Source organism: Podarcis cretensis (assembly GCF_951804945.1).
Source record: "Podarcis cretensis genome assembly, chromosome: 14".
NCBI lineage: Eukaryota > Metazoa > Chordata > Lepidosauria > Squamata > Lacertidae > Podarcis > Podarcis cretensis.
The window spans coordinates 4,269,133-4,293,378 of NC_137183.1; the positions used below are offsets into that span (position 1 = coordinate 4,269,133).

At 39.8% G+C, this 24,246-nt stretch overlaps 1 protein-coding gene and 1 long non-coding RNA gene across 7 annotated transcripts in view; one reads left to right on the forward strand and one right to left on the reverse strand.

Moving 5' to 3' along the window:
* RORA (RAR related orphan receptor A) overlaps positions 1-24,246 on the reverse strand; it is a 384,947-nt gene that overhangs the window by 13,423 nt on the left and 347,278 nt on the right. For 5 of the 6 annotated variants that reach the window (XM_079953331.1, XM_079953334.1, XM_079953335.1 and 2 more), the window contains 7 exons: positions 18,350-18,491; positions 17,068-17,463; positions 12,983-13,104; positions 8,423-8,555; positions 6,656-6,763; positions 4,521-4,631; positions 1,606-1,718 (listed from right to left, as the gene is read on the reverse strand). In XM_079953331.1, coding sequence (XP_079809457.1) covers positions 1,606-1,718; positions 4,521-4,631; positions 6,656-6,763; positions 8,423-8,555; positions 12,983-13,104; positions 17,068-17,463; positions 18,350-18,491 — 1,125 coding nt within the window. The remainder of the gene's footprint in view (positions 1-1,605; positions 1,719-4,520; positions 4,632-6,655; positions 6,764-8,422; positions 8,556-12,982; positions 13,105-17,067; positions 17,464-18,349; positions 18,492-24,246) is intronic. The other variant, XM_079953332.1, reaches the window with a different exon arrangement.
* On the forward strand, positions 5-17,056 carry LOC307203051. The gene is made up of 3 exons (XR_013833108.1): positions 5-489; positions 13,846-13,894; positions 16,042-17,056. It is a non-coding gene; the product is annotated as an uncharacterized lncRNA (long non-coding RNA).

Below are 24,246 nucleotides of genomic sequence, written 5' to 3' on the forward strand. Positions count from 1 at the left end.
GTAGGGAGAGAAAAGCAAAATGAATTAGATGTACAGGTATGAAAATGCTTTGGGGTCTTTTAATTTTGTTCTTTAAGGTAACAAATCCTAGTTTCCTTGTAAGAATGGGGCTAGAGAATGCCTGTCTAACAGCATCCATCATCATCATCATCACCATTAACCATAACAACTTCTCTTTCATAACTTAGAAAAGCCACAGGGAAAATAAGGAGAGACCTCGTTGCAACTAAATTCTGCCTTTCAAAGTGTTCCATATGGCTATTTGTTTAGGGTGACTTGTGAAGCCTGTAAAACTAAAGTAGCAACAATTATCCATTTTAAATTGTTCCATTAACATCAGTAACAAATAATACGTACCTTAAGTCTGTATTTTTTTGTATGACTTAATATAATTTGTATAATTTAAATATGTATCAACAATATCTTCCATAACATTTCCACAATCAAAGCATCATACTTGCAGCCTAACTAGTACTTAATTTCTAAAAGGTGAGCTGTTGGACTTTAGATCCTGCTTGAATGGCATACACTCAAATCTGAAAGCCCTTTGCCCTAATCCCACATGTGTGCATGTGTGAGGGTTGGTGGCTGGCAGGCTGTAGTATTTAGTAGGAAAAGGAATGTACATGCTCAAAAGTACCTTACTCCTGTTCCTTTGTTCCACAGCAAAGCTCTTGCATTGCAAACTGGTTCCTAAAATGAAATCAGGTAGCCCTAGCTTAAATTAATCCTTGAGCGCTGATTCAGTACTTTATGTGGAATGAATACATCAAGCAGAGGCAAACATAATCTATTTTTGTGAAGGTAAGCGGCTAATTTTCCATTCTTCAAAAACAAAATCAATTTTACTTGCTCAGCCTGTTATGTCAGTCTTGGAAAATGGTACAAATTTTAAGCAGACCTCACAAAACACGTCATAAACTAAACTGCTAATTACATTGTATGTATGTATGTATTTCCATTTATAATCAGCCCTTCACAGTATCTCAGGGCAGATTACAACAGGTCAAAATAACAATTTATTCCAAATAAAACAATCTTCTAAAGTTATAATTTAAAACAACCACCCAAGTAACAAAGCACTGCAGAGAAGGGAAGATCATTTGGTGTTCATCCTGAACACCAAAGGCCTGGGGGGGGGGGAGTTGTGCCTTGATCTTCTCCTGGAAAGGACATAATGGTGGGACCAAGCACACATTGGAGGGGAATGTGTTCCATGTCACACCACAGAGAAAGCCTTGCTCTCACATGCCACCACCTCTTGAGCTTCACAGGGTGCAGGCACCATCAGCAGGGTCTCTCCTGCCAATTTCATCATTTTTGCTGCTCTAATTAAGGTGACTAATATTCACCAGAAAAAGGCCTGTTGCACACAACACAGTAAGCCAAACCCTTGCTTACCGGAACTGTGTAAATGCATGGGGTCCTGAAGAGGAACTTGCAGCTGGCTGGCTACTCCTTGGTTACAGCTTACAGTCAGTGAAGACAGAGCTTAATCACGAGTCCCAATTCAGATGACACTCTTAAGTTGCAGTAAAAAAAGACCAGGGAGGACACTTACTCTGTCGTGCAAACCAGGCCACCGTCAGACTCTTTAGCTCTTACCTTTGTTAAGATTCCATCTTCTCGGTGGTTCTTCTGTAATACATGTTGAAGTGCTAACTGAATCTTCTGTTGGAGCTTTTCTATTTTTACTTTCTCCTGAAGCCATGATCGGTCTAAAATGAAAATTACCCGTGTTGAAATCTTACAAATAAAAACATACAATATGATTAAATCTAGTATTCAAAATGTTTTTGAAACTACCTTCCACAAACTACTTTCTACAATTATTTCTTAATGCACGACTACATAAAATTGTGCAATGTTTAACAACACCCAAAAGGGATACACCTGCAATTCTGCACATTGGTAGGCATATTTCCTTTCTCTTTACTTCAGTCCCATGTGCTCCATGTGTACAAAATGAATGGGACTCTACCATACCAGAGCATACTCTTGTGTACAGTGGGGTTTCCTTCAATACAGTAAAATCAAGTCATGGTGAAATGAAAAAGTGATGTATTGCCAAGTAGAGAGTTGTCAAGTGACATATATGCATGTGTGAATCAGCCCATAAAGTCATGTTTTCTGGTGCTTCTCCAAAGCAACTAGCTATACACTTCCATACTAAGCATTTGTTCTTTAGCACAGTGAATCCTATAGTTGTCCTAGTGTTCACACACCATTCTTAAATAGTCACTCTTGGCTATGTGCATAATCAGTAGGATGGTGAATCAATTATAAGATTTGGGTTGGATTCTAATTTGGCTCTTTCGAAAGCAACCACTTTGGTTTGAAGTGCTTCAGAGGCTTCCTGGAGAGTGGCAGTGAGGAAACTTTGTCCTTTCCAAAGCAAATCTGCCTTGGAAAAAACAAAGCTCTGTTCCACTTCACCACCTTCACTATTACGGAGAATAAAAAAATGGCAAATAACTTTTTCCTTTAAATAGAAGTGGTTGGCATTTCAAGCATAGTAGCCCCTCCAGAGTTTATAAAGCTTGCCAAATTACAGGCAAACAAGTCCAGGTGTTTTTGTGCTAAGCACATTTAAAGTTTGGTTTTTTATTTTATTTTAAGGAACATTCTATAACTTTTTAATCAGCACTGTATGGCATCTGCAAGCATGGTAGGCCATTATGTGGCGACAAAACCTGCCAAATTAAGGAAAAACCTTTCCAGTTTGGAGTGTAGTGGATAAAAGAAAAGGATCTTAAGTGTTCTGGGGGGCATTGGTCTAAAAATTGCGGAAATGAGAGGCTGAAAGTTACAAAAATGAAGTGCAAAGCTAATTTGATATAAGTGGATGTAGGCAGAAATACTCGAACGTCCAGCATTTCCCAAGTAGGCCCCACTAGCAGAACCAACCCTTCCTCAAAGCACCATGAGGAGTAAAATTGTTCCTTCCATGGTAAAATCATTGCCTCTGCACTGTTGTCACTTTCCTGTAACATGGAAGTCACTTTCACTATCACAGCGATTGTTTCTAATCAGTAATTAAAAGGTTTTCAGTACCAGACCTTACAGAACTGACTGCTGGAAGCAGCCAATTATATTTCTATTCTGCTCCTTCCAACAGTTATCTGAGTATTGGATTTGATGATAAACAAGTGCAGCTTGATGCAGAAGATGACATTTCTTTCTTGTGGAGTATAAAGTGATTCTTAAACAAATCTAATAAAATCAAATTAAACTTTTTAATGCAAAAAGTAGTGGATCCCGCTGCTGCCTACCAAATACAGTGGATCAAAACTATGTGTACCCTCTATAGTCACCACTACAAGTTATGTTTTAAATTTAGTGTGAAGGAAATCTTAGATACAGCTTAGTTTATGAACAACTTGGATTAAGAATGCTGCAAACCCGGAAGTAGGTGTTTTGGTTTGTGAACTTTGCCTTAGAATAACAACATGTTTTGCTTCCTGTTGAGTGTGTTTCATTTGTAAATGGAGTCCCCCGCTGCTATGGGAAAGCATGCTTTGGTTTAAGAACGCCTTGGTTTAAGAACGGACTTCCAGAAAGGATTAAGTTCGTAAACCAGGGTACCAATGCACTTGGTGACTCAGGCAAAAGTTGAACATATAAGAAAGATTTATTATATAGAACAAAGTGGATAAAACAAAGGATGTATCAGAAGATAATGTTCTTTCAGGAAACAGTCAACCTATTAATAATGATACTGAATCTAATGGATGCTACAGGCTTCTAATCAAGCACAATGTCTTTTAAACCTCAGTTGCTTATGTTCAGTTATTACGCTTCAGTTAGATGTTACAGGTTTCTAGACTAGTTGGTAAATGCTTAGCTTATTTTGAGTTATTTCACTTCATTTGCTTAATTTTGTTCCGGCATAGGTGTTACAGCTGAATACTTTGCTTCTTAAATAAGATGGTGTCAGCTACCCAACCTTTTAACAATCACACTCCCGAGGTACTTCAAATAATATAACAGACCCCCGGGGTCAACCACACCGCTCTTCAGGGGTTTGGGAGTCTTCTCTTTCTAGACATCTCCCCTCCTGCCTGGAATGAGACCTAAGTAGACCTCACAGCTTCTACTTCTCCTGTTCAAGTTCAGCCCCCAAGTTAACTCCTGGCCTCATAAGACGCTAAATTCTGTTGTTCACACTAAACTCAGAGACTCCTTTCTCTAGCTGTAGATATTTTCATCAGAGTGGATGTTTCTACTCAGAACCAACTCCCTCTCCTCACTCCAACTCTCTTCCTTAAACCATCCCACCCCCTCAAACGAAACCCTATCTCTATCCATATCTAACTATGTCCCTCAGAAACGGCTCCTTTTATTTTATCTCCCAAGGTGCTGGCTCCACCCACCCCTGTGGATAGATGTCTGTAGCCAATCAGAGAGAGGCTCCAGCCCGGGGGGGGGGGATTCAGAGGGATTGCATCCCCAGACTCTGGTCTGGCTCTGCTGTCCGTCACACAGGACTAGAGAATGCTTTTAGATACTTAATGCCTTACCTGCAGAGAGTAAAACAAAAGCTGAAAATAATGCAATCTCATCTTCAGTAAGGTGCATAGAACATAAGCTCTTTCCAAATTCAAAAACAAAACTAATGAAATCTTCACACCCTGCCAAAGGGGGGGAAAAACAAGCAGAAAATTACACAGGGCCTCTTTCAAAAAAATAAATATATATTTTTTTAAAGAACAGCGATTATATGGAGAATTTATTCACATTAGAATGGACTGTTAGTTTTACCATGACAATATCTATGGGTCTGCTTTCCATCACCGTAATTCATACAATGAGGCAGCAACAGCATGTCCACGCTAAATCTCATGTCATCTACATGTGTTGGATGTGCAGTCTGATTTAAGTAGCCCCACAGTCATTACACAGCCCTGGGCCCTCTGAACATACAAATAAGAACATAAGAAGAGCCTGGTGTATGATGTCAATGGGCAGCATCCTGTTCTCACAGTGGCCACACAGATGCCTCAAGCAGGACTAGAACACATGAGCCCTCTCCCTCTCCCCCACTGCAGTTTCCAGCAACAGGTATTCAGAGGCATTACTGCCTCAGACGGTGGGATTGCTGCCTCTAGGCATGGAGTAATATTAAAACAGTTGAGCAGGACAGATGATAATCCTGTTACAGTGGTGCCTCGCAAGACAAAATTAATCCGTTCCGCGAGTCTCTTCGTCTTGCAGTTTTTTTGTCTTGCGAAGCACGGCTATTAGCGGCTATTAGCGGCTATTAGCGGCTTAGCGGCTATTAACAGCTTAGTGGCTTTAAGAAAAAGGAAACAAACTCGCAAGAACTCACAAGACGTTTCGTCTTGCAAAGCAAGCCCATAGGGAAATTCGTCTTGCGAAGCACCTCAAAAAACGGAAAACTCTTTCGTCTAGCGAGTTTTTCGTCTTGCAAGGCATTTGTCTTGCGGGGCACCACTGTACTTCTTTGCACATGGAGTACATGCATTTTAAAGTGAGTACAAGGCTTGTGTGTTCAAATTGACTAAAGTATCTGAATCAATGAGATGTCTTAATTATATGAAAATTAGCCATTTTCCAATTGTGTCTAATAAGCAGTTCCAATATTTCAAAGGCCAGCATAGTTTTGCACCAAAAGAGCACAGAAACTACTTTGTGTATTTCTTGGCCTTAAAACTCACAGAAGGGCTCCTCATAGTCTCCATTATTCTCCATAAAAAACCACAACATTTGGTGTCACAAGCAGGACTGAAATCTTGGTTAATCAGCCCAATATGAAACTTCCAGAATTCATTAATGAAAAAGAAAAAGAAAAAGTACCTTATGGCACTAAAGAGAATTAACGTAAGCAGTGCCTTCAGCTCCCTTCCCCATGTTCTACACTGTTATATCCAAGTGTCATTGAATCTCAGTGTTAATTAGTTAATAATTCCTGGCAGTTCTTCACTGCTGTACTGTCAACATCCACTTGCTGTTACTTCCAGATATATTTAAGCTCATTATATAAATTTCCAAATGCTTCCCAGCATGAACACAAAACTGAGTAATTATTAGATTACAACAATAACAGGGCTTCACTTTGGGAATCTTTTAAATACAAAGGTAGGGCTTGTGTCTGAAGTGAAAGCCCCATACAGGCATGTGAGAACTTCACAACAAGGAACTTATTATAGGAACTCAGTTGCAATCAAATCTGATATTTTTTTCTATTAAGGAAACTATATATAATTTTTGATTAATGGTAGAAAAATAATTGGAATTATCTCTTTGGAGGACATAGCTCTTGGTATAATAATAATGCAGCAAACATTTATTGTGCTCTTATTTTGCAGCTTGCACAACAGAGTTCAGATGACATGTTTTCTAGAATGCCTAGTGAGCTTCCCACTTTGAACTCCAAAGTGTTGAGTAATAATTAACAAGCTGTAATCAAAAAGTATAAATGGGTCTAGGCTACCCTTAGTTTTTAATCTTTTGAAAGGACAAAAAGTACATTATTAAAAAAGACAGAAGGTGTAACTTATTTAAATCACCAAAATATCCTTAATGAAAAATCTATTAAGTGATTTGCACACAATCCATTTATTATAGGAAATTAATTTAACCAAACAGTTATTTTAAAAAGTATGTTTTCTAATTAATTACTTCATTTCCTTACCTAATGACTTGAATACATCGGGGCTAGCATATTTGCCATCAAAGTACACTGTGTTGTTCTGGGAGTCAAAGGCACGGCACATTCTGATAAATACAACCTCTAAAGACCCTGTAACCAAAGAAGAAACAATTTTACAATTGAGACTAAGAAACACAGTAGTTCACAAACAACTGTTCTTATCCCATGTCTTTCATAAATAAACAATAGATTGTACATCTCCTTAAAATATATTTCTAGCTCACAAATGAGGTTTATGTGCCCTCAGAAAACAGAAAATAAATTATATCTGTTAAGCCAATTTTATGACTTTGAATATACAAAGGTGGTAATAGAGGAATATGGCTCACATACTGAGCCAATTCAAAAATAACAATAAACCATAATTTAGCATTATAAGGATAAATTGCAGTGAGTCTTATGCTTGTGTATCTTCAAAAGATACACTCTTCCAAGGAAGAGTTTGGAAGCCTTTTGCTTCCATTATAGATTTACCACAGCTTGTCATGTCATCCAAACAATAAATTGCGGCTAATTTTTACTGTGTTTTGTTGACACAAGCCAGCTTCAAAGCATGGTTTTAGAAGATGTCTTGTTTCAACAAACCATCATTAAGTTTAATGACAGCTCTGGGCTTTGGTGTAATGCTAAACTGTGGCAAATCTAAAAGGGAAGCAGAGGCTTCCACTCTCGCGGCTGCACTAGACAAGGAGCGGGGCGTGTGTGACCTCATGAGTGTAAAACATTACAGGGCCAGGATTAGGTAATGAAAGCTTTGAGAAAGCCCTTGTCCTGGCAGAAATATTTGAGTGGCTGACGCAAATAAACATTCATTCATTCATTCAAGCACATGTTTGAACCTGGAATCTTTATTTTAAAAAGAAAATATGTCAGAAACAGAAAAACAGGAGGGGCACTGGAAACCCCAAAATAAGAGTCAAAGCCTCAAAATGATGTTTCTTCTAAGTACAAAATATGTTGGAAAATATGAAATTTCCAACCCATTTCAACATATTGTCTTCAAGACAAAAAAAAAGTTCCACTTATTATGCAGTTTGTTCAGAGAAGTCACATTTTAAGGTCTCTCCCCCCACCCCCCGCTTTTTTTGCTTCAATTTTCTGCACCAACCAGGTTTCTTTTAGTTGTGTCCCTCTAGAAAACTGGGTTCTTGTTTCTGTTTAATGCCTGTGTTATCTTAAAAAAGATTTATTTATTTAACAAAAAATTTATACTGTTAAGCGATTTACAAGAAATATCACAATTAACTATAAAAACTGTTAAAACAATTTAGAACATTTGCAAATAATTAAAATTAACAGTAAAAGAGATTAAAACAAAATAACATATATGTGTCTGAATAGTTTGGTCTTAAAAATGTTTTTAAACATGTGCCAAAAAGAGTACATCAAAAGTGCCTGTCTAATGTCAACAACAACAACACCAACAACACTTTATTGGTATTAGTTCTCTTAGAGTGATTCTGGAATTAACTTTATTAATAAAGGAAATGTGAAGGCACATGGCTTACGTTCAAGCAACAGGCTATTCCTCTGACGTCTTCTACATTGCCCAAAATTGGCCCATGATTGCCCAGGACTGAACTGTACAACTTGTTGGCAGTATGATTATGTAATGAACGAAGCATTAAACATGTTTAGGTGAGCCACAGTTTTGTGAAATACACTTTTTATAATGGAATTACAATGTTAATAAAATGTGCACTTGACATTTATTGTAAAGGGTTCAATTTTGCCCCCCAACCCACATACCTGCTTTTAAAAGCACAATTTGATCATTTTGACACAGTTCCATAAAGCCATCAATGCGCTTGGCAAACTCCACCACGTACTGTATTGCTTCTGTTATTTTCACGGCACACAATTGCCACATTCCCTCCCTTTGCTGTTAAAGACAAAAAAGAGTGCTATTTCCAGACTTGCTAAACCTTCTTAAGGGAATAAGTTTGGTTTTTTTAAAGCAAAGCATTAATCATTAATCTGTGCAACTGATTGCCTTGTGATTTGCCTTGTGATTGCCTTGGGATTTGCATGTCAGGCTGTGTTCCCATTTTGTATTTCAATTTGTGATACGTGCGGTATGGCAATTCAAGGGGCTTATGGCCGTTTTATGCCTGCCTACAGTTTTTCTAATGCTATGCTATACTATAGATATTAAAGGTGAGTGCTACAGAGAAATAATAACAATGACTAGTTTACATAAAATTTACAATTTATGTTTTAGTTTACAAATAGGCTCTAAGAATGACATTTTAATAGTAAAACTTATATTGGACTCTTGTTCATTTCAGTGAGAGTTCTGTGTAGAATTCTACAAAATGTAGAACATAAAAGCAAAATCCACACTCTGCTCAGCTTCTTATTTAAACATCAGAAGTTGTAAGTGGAATATGTTTTACAAGCATCCCTCCACTTACGTGCAATCAACTCATGTGCAACTGAGTATTTGCTCAGCACTAGGAACTAATTACCGGTAAATAATTCAATTCAAACCTGGAAATGGCAGGAGATAATTGGAGAGTCTTCATGGCTTGCGAAGAGACCCTCCCTGAAGCCTGAATACACTGGAGGCACAGCAGGGCTTTGTTATGCTGCTCAGCCTCCCCGCCTAAGAGCTGATGTGCAGGGTAGTGCAGCAGCAGCCACATTCCCACACACCCTCCTGCCTCCTGCTGGCCCTAGTGCTTCAATTCTAGTTGTGAATATTTTTGGAATCAGTATGTTTGGTATGGATTGCAGAGAGGGCATTTAGAGTGTTTAGAGGGTGCTCCCCACTTCACACAATTTCACTTATGCACACGGGGCCCCAGAGTGTAACCACCACATAAGTGGGGGGATGCCTGCATATTTATTACAGCTCATGAATCATTAACATATCTAATGTGTGCTTTGTGTTTTGAGATAAAATATTCCTTAATCCCATTGAACAATGTTTCTTTTACCAATAACTATCTGTTGTCTCTAAAATTACATTTTGGGAATGTGCTCTGGTGATATCTGATGCAAAATATTTTTTACTCCCCCATTTGAGGTGTAATAGATCTAAGGCATGACGGATCTTGTGACATTGCATTATTTATGCAAATATACAAAGCATTCAAAATTAGAAATAAACTCTATATGGGTTTGAACCTTCAACAGAACTTAAATAGCAATGCTAACCATATGACGTTTTACTGCTTTTCTCCTTTCAAATTTGTCAGCGTATTCTCTTCTTCTATCATAATCATATAACATTATTATATAGGCTTCCGAACCATTTGCCCAGTGCTCCAAAGTATAGCTATAACAACACAGTAAATGAAGGCAAGGGACCAAACCACACAGGTGCATATTTCCTAAACATGCACTCACCATGTTGGCCATAAAGTAGAACGGGGGAGTTTGCTTTGATCACTAAATGGAATGTGGGGTGGTAAGAAGAAGGAAAGTCCATTTAGTGATAAACTTAGACACCCCCCAGCCCCACTTTACAGTCAAGCCGGCAGCGAGAGGTTGGCAAACACGTTTACATCTGACATGGCCCAAGAAAATGTATTCCATCCACAAGAAGAATCACAACCCCTAGAGGCGAGCATGAGGAAACATAAATATACATATCAGACTGATAGCATTTTCTCTAGGGCAGCAAATCAATACTTTGTAAGCAAATTATTACTACAGTAAGTTTTCAACTTACTCAGGGGTTATGTTCTGGTGGTCACACCTAAAAGCCAAAACTGCATATAGTCAAAACACATTGGGTGCAATGCAGGGTCGCATTGCCAGTCTTCTCTCCCAAATGCCTCCCACTTTCTGTTCTTACTTACTTCCCAAACATGTAAAGCTGAACGCACACAAGTTAAATGCCCATAAGTTGTGGGCTTACTGCATTCATGACTGGACAAGTAATGAGGTTTTTTTTTTAATAGAAAACATCTACCTCTGGAATGAAACCTTAGGGTTTAGTATAACAATTATAGTGAATTAATCTTAATTTATTTAAAGATACAGAAAAGTAATAATTAATTTCCACTACAGTTTTGCATTTGGGCTCTAAATGATTAAAAACAACCCCTTTATACAACCCTTGAGTATTTTTCAGGCGAATACGTAACTAGGGGACATTTTTAAAAATGTCCTTCAGGTGAGTAGTGAAGACAATTTTGTTTCATCAGGCATTTGACTTATTTTAATTATTCTAATATTTTTTGTGTATTGTCTTTCAAAAATTGTTTTTAAGTCACCTTTCTGGGGGTGGGGAGGGTTAAGAATATAAGAGAAACCCTGCCAGGTCAAAGCTAGCTAGTCTGTCATTCTGTGTTTGCAGGGACCAAGCAGATACCCATGGGAAGACCACAAAGATGACGTGGGACCAATAGCTCTTTTCCACTGGTGCCACCCAGCATTTGGTACTCAGAGATTTACTGACTCTGATCCCGGAAGCAGCTCACAGACATAGTGATTAGTATCTGTTAATAGCCACACCCTCCATGAATTTCTTTAAACCCCTTTTGAAACTGTCCAGGCCATCACTATATCCTGTGGTAGCAAACTCCACAGTTTAACTATGCATTATGCAAATAAGTACTTCCTTCTGTCCTGAATCTCCCCATGTTGTTGCTGAAAGGAGGTGTATACACTTTGAAAATAAAACACACCTTCACTTATCCATGATTTAGCCAGAAATAGTTATAAAAATAATGCTAATTTCTGAAGTGCTTTCATATGCCGATGAAAGAGATGAAATAAACGCAGAATTGAAAAGTACCTTGAAGGTATAAAAAGTAAAGGGACCCCTGACCATTAGGTCCAGTCATGACCGACTCTGGGGGTGCGGCACTCATCTCGCTTTATTGGCCGAGGGAGCCGGTGTACAGCTTCCGGGTCATGTGGCCAGCATGACTAAGCAGCTTCTGGCGAACCAGAGCAGCGCACAGAAATGCCGTTTACCTTCCCGCTGGAGCGGTACCTATTTATCTACTTGCACTTTGAGGTGCTTTCGAACTGCTAGGTTGGCAGGAGCAGGGACCGAGCAACGGGAGCTCACCCCATCACGGGTATTCGAACCACCAACCTTCTGATCGGCAAGCCTTACGCTCTGTGGTTTAACCCACAGCACCACCTGGGTCCCTCACCAGACCCTTTATTAAGGACAAAGGTGAACATATAGCTTCAAACCAGCATAAGCATTCTGTGAGAACTTTTTGCCCACCTTCAGATACTTTGGGAGGTGGAACAACTTCAAAATCCATGCAGAGTTGAGGTTAAAGGACAGCAACATTGTGGAGATATTTGGGGAGTTGATGTTTGTGACCAGAAGGGGTACATTTACATGTAATGTCGAATCATGTTTGGGCATTATGTAAATGAGTGTGGAGGAGGCTCATGTATAGCAATTAGTAACTTCTGATCCTTGTCTGCCTGTTCAGATGAAATAAGGATTGGAAATTGCTAATGGCTGCATGAAAGAGGAGCTAGCTGCATGCGAGCCAGAGGCTTCTCCACACTTATTCACGTGATACCAAACTCTGGCACCTGAATAAACTCTTACAGCTTTACACCAGCTCAGGTAATACTTTTGTGGACTAGAGATACTATCTCCATCCACCAAAAATTCTTCCTGGGAAACAGTTGGGAGTAACAAATTACTTGCCTGCCCTCCCCACTGCTTCCCACCATCACAGGGAGAACTGAAGTAGAGGCAGCTCCCCGTTTACACACGTTCAATATGTGTGCGATCGTATATATGTACATCGCGCCGAATCCGGAAGTGATCCAGAAATGTCATAAATGTCTGAAATGTCACTAAAAGGGCAGGGTGGGGCGGAACACGGTGTTTGCAGGCTTTTTCAATGGGATTCAATTATAATCGATTTCACTGACGCACATCATAATCCCACATAAACAGGAGGCTGCCTGTACTGAATCTGGATATACTAATGGTTTCGTAGTTTGTTTCTCCCAGTGATGAAGAAACAAACACAATGCCTGTTATTGATCTCTTGCTGCGGTGGGTAGAGGAAGTGTAAAAATAGGCCCTTTCTTTCAAGGAAGCCTAAACAGGACGCTGGTTATCCTGAGGCTCAAACAACATGTGTGTTGCATGAATCTTTTAAGAACCCAAAAAACTAAACAGTAACCACTAGGGGGGGTATGTTGGAAATAGGCAGTACAACTCACTACACACACACACACACACACACACACACACGACAATCATTTAAAACTGATTCGCAGATTGCACAAAATGCTGTAGTCCAAGAAGTGTTTCAGAATCGGCAATTAAAAAACCGCTGTGTGCTATTTTAGCATGTTTACCAAGATAAATACCTTGCTCTGGTAGTTCTCAATTTCTTCCTGTAGAAAAGTTTGCCATGTTATTTGCTGCAACTCCTCCCTCAAGTACTGGCAAGTTTCCATGTGTGATTTGGAAATGTTCTGTGCGAGATGTTCTAAAACAGAATGAGCAAGAAGTGGCATCCATTTTAAAAAAAGGCCATCCTCAACTTTCATTGTACATGTTCTGTCTAGCCAATCATTAAGTTATAGATGTTTTCAACACTAAATTTGTACAGTGTTGAAATGGGATTCTAACACCCATTTCCATTTCCTTTTATTTCCATTTTTTTAAATTATCACTGATTCTCACCCCTGTAGGGGAATGGTTACTAGAGAAGAAGAGTTTGGATTTGATATCCCACTTTATCACTACCCTAAGGAGTCTCAAAGCGGCTAACATTCTTCTTTCCCTTCCTCCCCCACAACAAACACTCTGTGGGGTGAGTGGGGCTGAGAGACTTCAGAGAAGTGTGACTGGCCGAAGGTCACCCAGCAGCTGCATGTGGAGGAGCGGGGAATCGAACCCAGTTCCCCAGATTACGAGTCCACCGCTCTGAACCACTACACCACACTGGCTCACTAGGTTTGATCTGGATTCTCAGGAGATTATATTGGCTAAGTCAGTCTTTCAGCCTCAACAAATGAACATAGAAAGCCGCCTTATTCAAGAGTCAGATGATTGGTTTATCTAACCCAGCACTGGCAGTTCTGCCTTGGGGTGGTTCCAACTAAGTGTTCAGAATGGAATTTCCATGCTTTGTTTACTTGATGTTTTAAGGGCGTACAGATGATGCTATCATTCAATCATCATCCTGTATTTTCCCTATTTTTTTCTGTTTTTTCTCAAACTGCAGAAAGTCTGCCTTTTTAAAAAGTGAACTGGAAGAAGCAGAAGCTCCACAGGTAAAGATACTTTCTAGCACCACACTCCCAACTTTTTTATATGGGCATTTATATGGGCAATGAGTTTATGGGGAAATGAACAAATTAATCATAACATTTGCGGTGGATGACATTTTTTTAAAGTTTTGTTTTTTAAAAAAATATTTTGGTTACCACTCAAAAGCTTCTCCATCTCTATTTTCTGAAAATGAAAGAAATGTGTAGTGCTTTAGCACCTTCTCTTTCATAAAAAAGCTGGGAAATTGTTTAGAATTTTTTTTTAAGGCTCATAAAATGGCACCCACCACACAGGTTATAGTGAATGTATGCTGAGCTGCAGGTGACCCTTTTCACAGCCGCAATATTCTCTCCACTTGAGTGGCCAGAACATAATGTGATGCACAATATTCCAAATAGTGTGGAAAGTCAGCTGCGATTCTGCTCATAGCTTGCAATGGAAGAACAATGAATGGGTAGCACTTTGGGCCACTTGTCTAAAGCAGCCTCTCCAAGGTCTCAGTATCCCCCCCCCCCCAGCACCAACTACTAGAAACTATTTTAACTTGAAATTCCAAGGCAAAATTTCCAGTTTTAGAAACTATGTGTTCTATAAGTTTTGAGTAATGGTCCCTGCTCAATTCAAAAGGTATGTGGTATTAACAGCACTTCACTCAAAGGGTTATTGTGATACTTTAAATATTTTCACACCTATCTGCTATTATCTCATTCAATTTTTCTTTGGAAGTCATTCTATGCAGCCGAAACACCAAAGAGTCTTGTGGCACCTGGAAGAGGTGGGTTCATGTATGATATGAAATGTAAAACATAGGTTTGAATTCTGATTTCTAACTGGAGTCAGCTATTTTTTTGCCTATATATATATATATACAGCATCCAGGTGTCTGGGCCAATTAGCCAGCCTGGTCAGGAATGATGAGAGTTGTTCATAACATGGAGCTGGGAAAGGCACTTTTATATCAACTGTTTCTGGGTAAATAAAAAAGCTTTTTGACACATTACTAAATATTTAATGAAACGAGGGCACAAACCTCTATAATTATCATTGCAACAAATCAATGTTTGTTTACTGAAGAAAGTCCTCACAGTTTTCTACACATGCTAGACATGAACAAGTGCACTTTTGAGGAAAGCACTCATTAATAAAGATCTGTGAACATACAGTGATCTATCATTTCTTGAAGATAATATAATATGGATGGATAGGAATTCACAGTGCTTTCAGTTTTTATAGACTGGGCTTTTAGTGATTTTCAAAAGTTTTTTTTCTATATTTCAAAAATGACATGGAGGTATAGGCTAATGAAGAACATGTACTATATTTCCTTGAATGTAATGCACACCTTTTTTGGGCCAAATTACGTTGTGAAAATTAGGGTTGCGAAAATTAGGGTGCCCATTAGATTTGATGGCGTATTTACATTTGCCAGCAAATACTTTTTGGTTTCAAGGTTTTGAAAATTGAGGTGCATATTAGATTTGCCGGGGCATTAGATTCATGTAAATATGGTACTTCCATATAAGATCTCTCGTGCCTACTAACTGTTTCTTTTATTTTCATCCCAGAATATGTGAAATAAGATTTCATTTTAGTGTGGAATAGGAGAGTGCTACTGCTACCTTGATAGCAAAAAAGAAAAAGAAAAGCACAAAAGAGGGATGGATTGGTAAACTCTCCACTGCTTGTCATGCACAAGTTGTTATTAAGGTTCTTTTCACACATGACAGATCCTTTTCACAACTCCCGACAAAGTAGACTTCCTTTAGCTGTTACTTTGAGAGAGAACCACATCTAACTCATCCTCAGCACGTACTAGATAACTGACACCACAAATGGAGAAAACACAGTTTTGAGTTACCCAGATTTACCCTGGTGAGTTGCCAGTTCTGGAGCTCTTAAGGGTAGCAGACAGACAGATCTAAACTTCTGGAGTGCAATTCTTTCCAAAGTTTTTATGTGCAAGCCCAAGTAAATGAATAGGAGCTGTGCAGGAGTACAACAGTAAGTTACGTCTCATTTTAGTAGGAGAAATATTTAGATTTTTCACATGAGATCCCAAATAGTCTTGGGCTGATGCTTGTTTCTGTTACCAGTGTTTTACATTTCATTGCCATTTAACTTATTTTTTTCTGCTTTACACTCTTGGCAGGTATATGCCACCTGAATATCACAGTTCATGCATCTGATAAAATGGACTTCAGTCCATGAAAGCATGTGCTGCAAAGAATTTCTTATTCTTTAATGTGTCAAAACACTTTTTGTTACTTAGTAAGGTAGCCCTCTTTATAAAATTATTACTTCCCAATTAAACATGTGCTTTACATCATTGTTCAGCTATATACTGAGGCTGGCTATTTATTAACTAAATTAATGAATAAATACTGTATGCTCTGGTCACCTATGTGGGGAAAATCATTATACTGTAATCAAGTGCAATATTCATGTAACTTACCATTGTTTAGTACAGTCTTGCAGATAAACAATATACCAGCCTTGCTAACTTACACAAACTTTGTAATGGGTGTCTGTGATCCAGACCCAGATCTAGCATAGTATAGAACAGTCTTTCTCAACCGTGGATCCTGAGAGGTTCCTGAATTACAACACCTAGCATCCCTGATCACTGTCCATGCTGGTTAGGAATGATGGGAGTTGCAGTCCAACAACATCTAGGGACCCCAGGTTGAAAAAGGCTAGAATAGCAGTTAGACTGCTGAACAAGGATAAGAGAGACCAGGATTAAAATCCCCACTCCAGCCATTAGGTTCACTGGATATACTTGGGCCAGTCACTCTCTCACAGTCTAGCCTACCTCACAGGGTTGTTGCCAAGGATAAATGAGACAGTCCTTGAAGGAAAGGCAGAATAGGAATGGAAATAATAAATACAATTAAAAAACCTGTTAATCATCTTAGGTGACTGACTAACAGCAAGTCTGGTTTATTGGAATTCAGACTTAGACCAAGATTATGGACTTGATGAGCCCCATCAGTGCTGCCTTAGTCAAGGGGGCAATGCACTCCCAGAAAGAGCAGCCCTCATAGTTACAGCCATACACAAAACACAAAAGGTGACATGTTGTTTCAGTGATGAAGAGCCACAAAGTCATTGTTCTTAATCCAAAGGATAGTTACTACAGCAACTACATGGAAATTTCCCCCTCTTTTGTTATTACCTAATTCTGCCATGGACACAGTAGGAGAAGTCTCTCCATTTGTAAAAGAGCAATAAGGAAAGAAGCCCGATGCAGGTGTGTAGTCACATATCGGTTCTGGTTTGATTCCATTAATATCAAGCCCCGACTGATCTGGAGAAGGCTGTATGTCTAAGTAGAAGCTGCTAACGGCAGAGTCTGCTTTGCTACCTTCAGGGGTATGCCCACCAATGTAATTACTGAGGTCATCATGCAGTTCTGTGAGCCCATTGGTAGTGATACTGTATGTTGGCGTCAATGGCTCTGCCTCGCCGGGTTGCTGTTGGTGATCTCGCTGTTGTTGCTGCATCCGGTGTTTCTGCACTTCTGCATACAAGCTGTCCCTCTGCTTTTTTGACATTCGACCAAACTTTACAGCTGAAATATATCCATAAGCAATATATTTTATCACCACCAGCTGCAGCAGTAAAATGCTATGTTAGGACACATCATATGTAAGTCTAGGGCAGCTACTAAGCAGTTCACAACATCACTACAATACACTTTTGCTTGATCCTACAGGTGAAGTCAAATATTAGAAGGTGAGAAGTTAGGTATTATCCTATTGGGTCAGCCTCTTGAATAAATAAGTCATGTGTAATATACTTAGGGCATGTATGAGCAATAGAAGAATTTAAGGAGATGGCTTTTAGGCAAACAGTCATCAGAAGGGCAATTTTAATAAGAAAAATAATGAACATGATTAGATTTCAGTCATAGGGGGAAATATATTTAATTTGCATAATAGTCTGTTCCATATTTGGGCTTCCTTGGTGCAAAATGCAGAGTTTCTTTTACTTATGAGAAGTTATAACTTTGATGTTGGCCTGTCATCCAAGAGAAGAGTATTTAACCCTTCCTGTGGCGACACTGACATCTCTTAGCAGCAGGATTTCATAGTCTCTGTACCAGTAATGGGAGAGGAAGGAGGTGGAGGGAATATAAAGATTGGTTGGAGGAAGAAAAATACAGGACACCCATAATGTTGTATGAATGGAATAAGGAATGTGAAAGAAAATTAAAGTAGAGCTGGCCTAGTGACACCAGTAAGAAAGGCAGGCATTTACTCTGTGTGTCGTGTGACTGTGTAAGCAGCAGCAAAACCAAACCCTGGAAGCCACCAGCTGCATCAGTCCAAAGTAAATTCAGTGACTTATGAGGCACAGTATATTTCAAGACAAATATTTTAAGAATGGGATGAGCAAGCAGAAAGCTAAGGAGTGTCGCACATACAAGACAGCTGACCTGAACTAGTAAAGCTCACCATCTCGAGACATCCCCACAGCAAGGCATTTCTGTAAACGACAGTGTTGGCAACGGTTTCTACTGGTTCGATCAATTAAACAGTTCTTCTGTCGGGGACAGGAATAGGTGGCGTTACTTTGCTGACTCCTCCTGAAAAAGCCCTGTAGCACAATGACAAAAGGCAAGGGGAAGATTTATCGATGGCTGAATCCAAAGTGGTCGCACATGACAATTGCACTGAAAGGACACCTTGCTTCAGCTAAATTCTTATCGTCAGAGAAAAAACTACCATAATCAAGAGTATATTTTTTATTCCATTTTGTTACAAAATATAAAATACTTCACAATGTATGATTATATATTTGAATAGGTTCAGTAATAAAAATTATTTCAAATGCATTTTATATATAAATATGTAGGAATAATATTAGAAAATTTTAGGGCATTTCAGCTGTATCCAAATGAGGACTGGAGAACCCGTATATTTTCTCAACTGAATGTCTCCAAGTACTTGATGAGAAATCACAGTTTTTAAGAGATGAAAGTGATTTAAAGAGGCATTGCTTCCCATTGTATACACACAATTGCCCCAAAATGACTCTGTAGGACTTTGAAACTATACAAACAGCAACAATGTAAGAGAGGCAAAGCAGAGCTAAGCTTACACACAACACACAACACTGCTTCTTCCTCTTCCCTGTCATGCTGCTGTTAGCAAAGTCACTTAAAATAATGCAGATGGAGTCCAGAGAGAAGTCCTTATGGAAGAAACTTAACAAAATGCTGTATAATTTGAGGAGAAACACAGAGGTTTGGTCTCTCTTCCCTCAGGCCGCCTACATAGCAGGAAGAAATATTCAACTCAACATACTGAGGATCAGCTGCCTCAGAACTACGCATCTCGTTACTGCAGTCAGGATCATGTCACTGACTGGTTGCTAATTGACATCTCTCCCTGTCCCACTCATGGCTAGTTGCCTGTAAGTAACCCTTAGGTTGCACACTGAATGATCTCTGCTGTTGCATTTCCAGCAGTTGCTTTCTCTCTCCTTGCCCACAGCTACCACAAAACAGCTGGCCTTCTGGATCATTTTCCTGAGGGCCACACACCTCCTTCAGACACGGCTCGCTCAACCCAAAGGACAGGCTCCTAAGCGTATCCAGCCTTAGGGGTGGTGGCCTGCTGAGGATCAGGGGAGAAATGAACTGACTTGTGAAAGGTCAAATCCAGCGACAGCCACAACACTGTTTTCACTACCAGAGCTGAGAGCAAAACCAAATTTGATTGGGACTGACAAATATCTGACCAATTTAAGGGTATTGTGTTTTCGTTTATGCAACTATAAATACTGAAAACATGGTATGAATGACACACAAATCAGCAGTGGTTTAGGTTGGAAAAAATACACACCAATAATGCCCCCAACAGATTAAATCTTACAAAGTGTTCCTTTCATTTCCTAGTCAATCTGAATGAACAATTTCTACAAAAAGCTAAATTTAATGGCATTAATGGGAGTTTTCATAAAACCTATTAATAGCATCAGTGAAGTGTTCTGTTTAGTTTCCTTCCTCAAAGAAGAAATAAATAAATGTTCATCCATGTCTTGTGAGTGGCAGTTAATGCTCCTCTCACCACTGGTTTCTGAGCCTGCCAGAAACTTGAACTACTAAGCTCATATTTTGTCTTTTGACAATTTTCATTTAATGAATTGATTCCTACAGTTCATTAACATGCCCACTTCTGTATACACATATGTCTTAATTAGCTGCTCATTGGCTGTTTAATTACAAGAAAACAGCTGACAGCTGCCTTGTTGCATCCTAATGACAGACACTCTGGAAGGGATACACACCAGTCTGTGACAGCAAAGATTTATTCATAATACCATGATTTATTGCTAACACTTACACATTTCCACGTATCATTACACTATGCAATATTCTAGTAATTGCCAATTAGGAATCAGAGAACTGGTCTCCCCTGGCCACCCCCCACCCCCATACCCTCTCATTCTTTTGCATTTTGTAAACTGAACTCACTGAATTTATTTTTAAAACAAACAAAAATAAAAAACACACACATTCTGACTGTAGAAATCTGGGTTTTTGCGATCATAAATTTGGGATTATATAGCAAATAGTTTTTAAGTATTTTACTCAGAATCCTTGATTCCAGGTGGGTGGAACACCAGTGACTGTTTATTGCTGTGATTCTGGAGCAGTCTGCTTCAGTTTTGAATGGTCTTACTATTTTTACGAGTATCCTAGCTTTTGTCAGGGATTCAATATGTATATGTGAAAGGGCTGTGAAGGGTTGTATGCATACAGAGATCTAGGGGTTAGGACTAGGCTGTCTGTCAGAGCCCCTTCACACATGCAAGAACGCCTGAAGAGGACTCCTGTGGTTCACTATTGTGAGTTTAACCTTTACAAAACAAGACTGCATATTTAAGTAATATCTTAATGTTTCGATAGTTAAGATAGCCAAACAAACAAACAAACAAACCAAGTATGCACTCTTACTTAAGAGAATAAGAAGTGCCTTCCTGGATCAGACCAGAGGCAGTAACTGTTCCATCTTCTTCTCACCTTCTCACCCAGCTGAGTGGCTGGAATCTCTGTAGGCAATAGCCCGGCTGAAAGTTTCATGCAGCAGATGGGCCAGGTAGGTTGCCTATGCATCTCTTATTCTTAATCCCCTTTATCCCGTGGAGCACTATCCATCAAATCAATATCCGTGGGATTGAAACGCCCAACTGGAAGAGCATCTTTTCCCTGGCATGATTGTTGCCATAGACCAAATTCCAGGCATGTTTGCAAACCATGCAAACAACAGACCTCCCAAGTGAAATGCAGCAAAAAACTATTATACTGCCACAGAAGTCTAATAAGGGCAGTCCTTCTTGCCAGAAGAAATGGAGCATGTTTTCAAATACCAAATAAAAGAAGAAGAAAAAAAAACAGTGAATATGTAATACACCAAACTTCTAGAAACTAATTCAATGGTTCCCAATTAGGGGTGCAGCCCCATCCCTTGCCTCCCCCCAACTATTTTTTGTCATTTTTGCATGGTAATATCACAAATTTTATGGTCTGTTTTATCACTGTGCAATTTTTCAATATTGGCAAAAATCAGTTTTGAAATCACACCTCAGTAACAATTTTGACCCGGCAATACACAGGAATATATTGCTCCTCACTCGAGGGGAACAGGGCAGCCGATTTCAAGGCACTGCCAATATCACACAATGATCTCAGCCAGATCTGAGCTGACATCACTTTAAGGCACTGTAGCACTACCTTCTCCTGGAAAGCAGCAGCCACAATGGATGTGTATCTTCACTGGCTGCCACCACTGGCTGCCCAGCTGCCTATCCCCCCCAAAAAAAACCCATGTTGTGGAGGTGACTCCGCTCCCCCCCCACCCCAAAAAAATCTCTGTGACTGCTCCTTCCCTCATCCCCACACCTGATCTCCAATTTCAGACACTGTGATATAACAGAATATTGCGATGTTTAGCTGCTGGTATATCACAATGTTGAAAATGAGGTATTTCTCAGCCCAGGTCTGTTTTTAGTATACCTAAAATCATTTGCTTATTAGGGGCTACCCCACATTTTGTTCAAAAAATTGTTTTGCAGAGGTAACTACCATAGAGTCAGCAGCGTAGTAAGCTGCTGGGGCACTTGGGGCAGGGCAAGCTGGGGCAGCGCTGCTGAGCGGCAGTGTGCATGTAGCCTCCCTCCAGCAGGAGGGTGCCTGCGGCGAGTGCCACGGTGTGGCAGCTCTGGCCCCTGCAATCACTCGGCTGAGAGGGAGGTGGCAGGTGAACGCAAGCCCCACACTGCTTTTTTGGGCAGCGTGGTGCCTGCAGAGGCCGCAGCCACCACATCACCCCCAGGAGAGATGCCGGGGCTCAGGTGTGCTGCAGGTCCAGCGCTGCTTGCAGGGCCAGCACATGACAGTTGTATCCTTCTCAGCCACCCTCTAGCAGCTGGTGGAGGGACACAGGAGCTCAGCGCACTAAGAGTCAGCCCTGGGCCGTGCTGCTTTAGGGGGCGGTGTGCCGGGCTCTGGGGTGCTTGGACTTGTGCTTCACTTTGGGCTCCAGTGTGCTGCCCCCAGGATAAGTGCCGCCCAGGGTGCCCCGCCCCCTAGCTATGCTAGGGCATAGAGTTATCAAAATTTTCAAAAGTAGGGGGTCCATAGCTTGGCTTTTGAAAAATAGAGGGTCCTCAGTAATTCGCTAATTGGGAAACACTGATCTAACCTATGTAGCCAGGACCTGATAGACTTGGTGATAGGCTGAGATTGACATGGTGAATAACAAGCACACCCCCACGCCCCCCACACAGTCCTGCACATCTATAATGCACTAGACCACGGGAAGCATTAGTCTGTGGAAGTCTTGCCAGGGGAAGGCTGGAGCAGGGAAGCAACAGCTCTGTGATAACAGGGGACTCCGGTTCAGAAATAAGCTTCAGGAGAGCAGTAAGGGAACAGACTAGCCCAGGTGGAGAGGCTCCTGGGAAAACAGGAATCAAGGAAGAGGCAGAGGGCCTTACTCCACAGCACATTAATGATGGGATTAGTCAGGTTTTTTTTATTTGTTACCATTGGCCATCACAATATAAATCACAAACAGAAAGGCAGTCCAAGAGTATATTAAACATAAATTTTTAGAGCTCCAAATTGCATTTAAAATGGCAAAGCTCCCAAAATCATTTGGACCTTTAAATAAACCCTTGGCAATGAACATTTTTAGTCTTATGAGGTCAAGATAAGTAGCACATAATCTTCTTGCTGCTCATGCACATAAAGCTGCCCTATAGGTAGCTAGATCTACATCAGTCCCAAATCATCTCATTTTGAAATCATCTGACTGACTTAGAAAACTTTGTAACTTTGAAATGAATAGTGAAATCTGTCCCTAGGTGAACTGTATAAAAGGCAGTACAGGATATGCAATTTATTTGATGTGGCTTGATCAGCATACGTATCTTCTGGTCATCTTCTGGTCTGTTAAAGAATTTACTAGTCAGATATTTAAATTCTAAGCTGAGTAAAACACATGTCTAACAGGAAGAAAAGTTATTTCCAGCAGATAAGCAGCCCTTTTATAGCTGGATTTAATTTTAATATGCCAGTTTGACTTCAAATATATGCAGACTTTTAAAGTCCATTTCAGCATCTTCAGCAAAAATTGCATTACTGATCTTCAAGTCATTGATGTCCTAGGATGACCTTACAGGGGGAACTGCATAACTCAATATCAAACTGCTACAACATGCGCAGTCTTCTCTATGCTACAGTTCTAAATATGATTAGCAACCATGTTATGGTTTAAAACAATTAAATACCAGGTGTGGAGGTGGTAGAGCAATCGCAGCACAACAGGGAATTAGAAGCCTTCCCTCTCAGTGAAAATCCCCCCATCCAGCAGCAATTAGCATTAAAACAAGCCTTCCACTGATCAGATAAAGGCAGCGGCAGTCTGGAAGTGGCGGAAACCGTGAAGCTTACCGTCCTTTCCCTGCCATAATGCCTAAAAATTTGCACAGGAACACACCAAAAGCAGCAGAACAGAATCAGACAGGAGGATGTACAACATTTTAAACAAACAGAATCTGGGTTCTCATTGTGTAAGCTGCAGTTAATCTTGTAAATTAAGCTGCAAATTTGTTTTATTCGCCTCTGCTGGAAAATATATATTTAATGTGTATTTTTTGTGTTTTTAATTGTAATCATGCATTTTAATATTGTATTTCATCTCATTTTGTAAGCTGTCCAAGGAATGTGTGTTGAAGGATGGCCGTACAAGTAGTAATAAAGTATTTTATTTTATTTTTTTAAGTCAAAGATATGACTGGGACAAACCTTGTTATGTTGAGTTCGCATTTTGCACAATTTGTA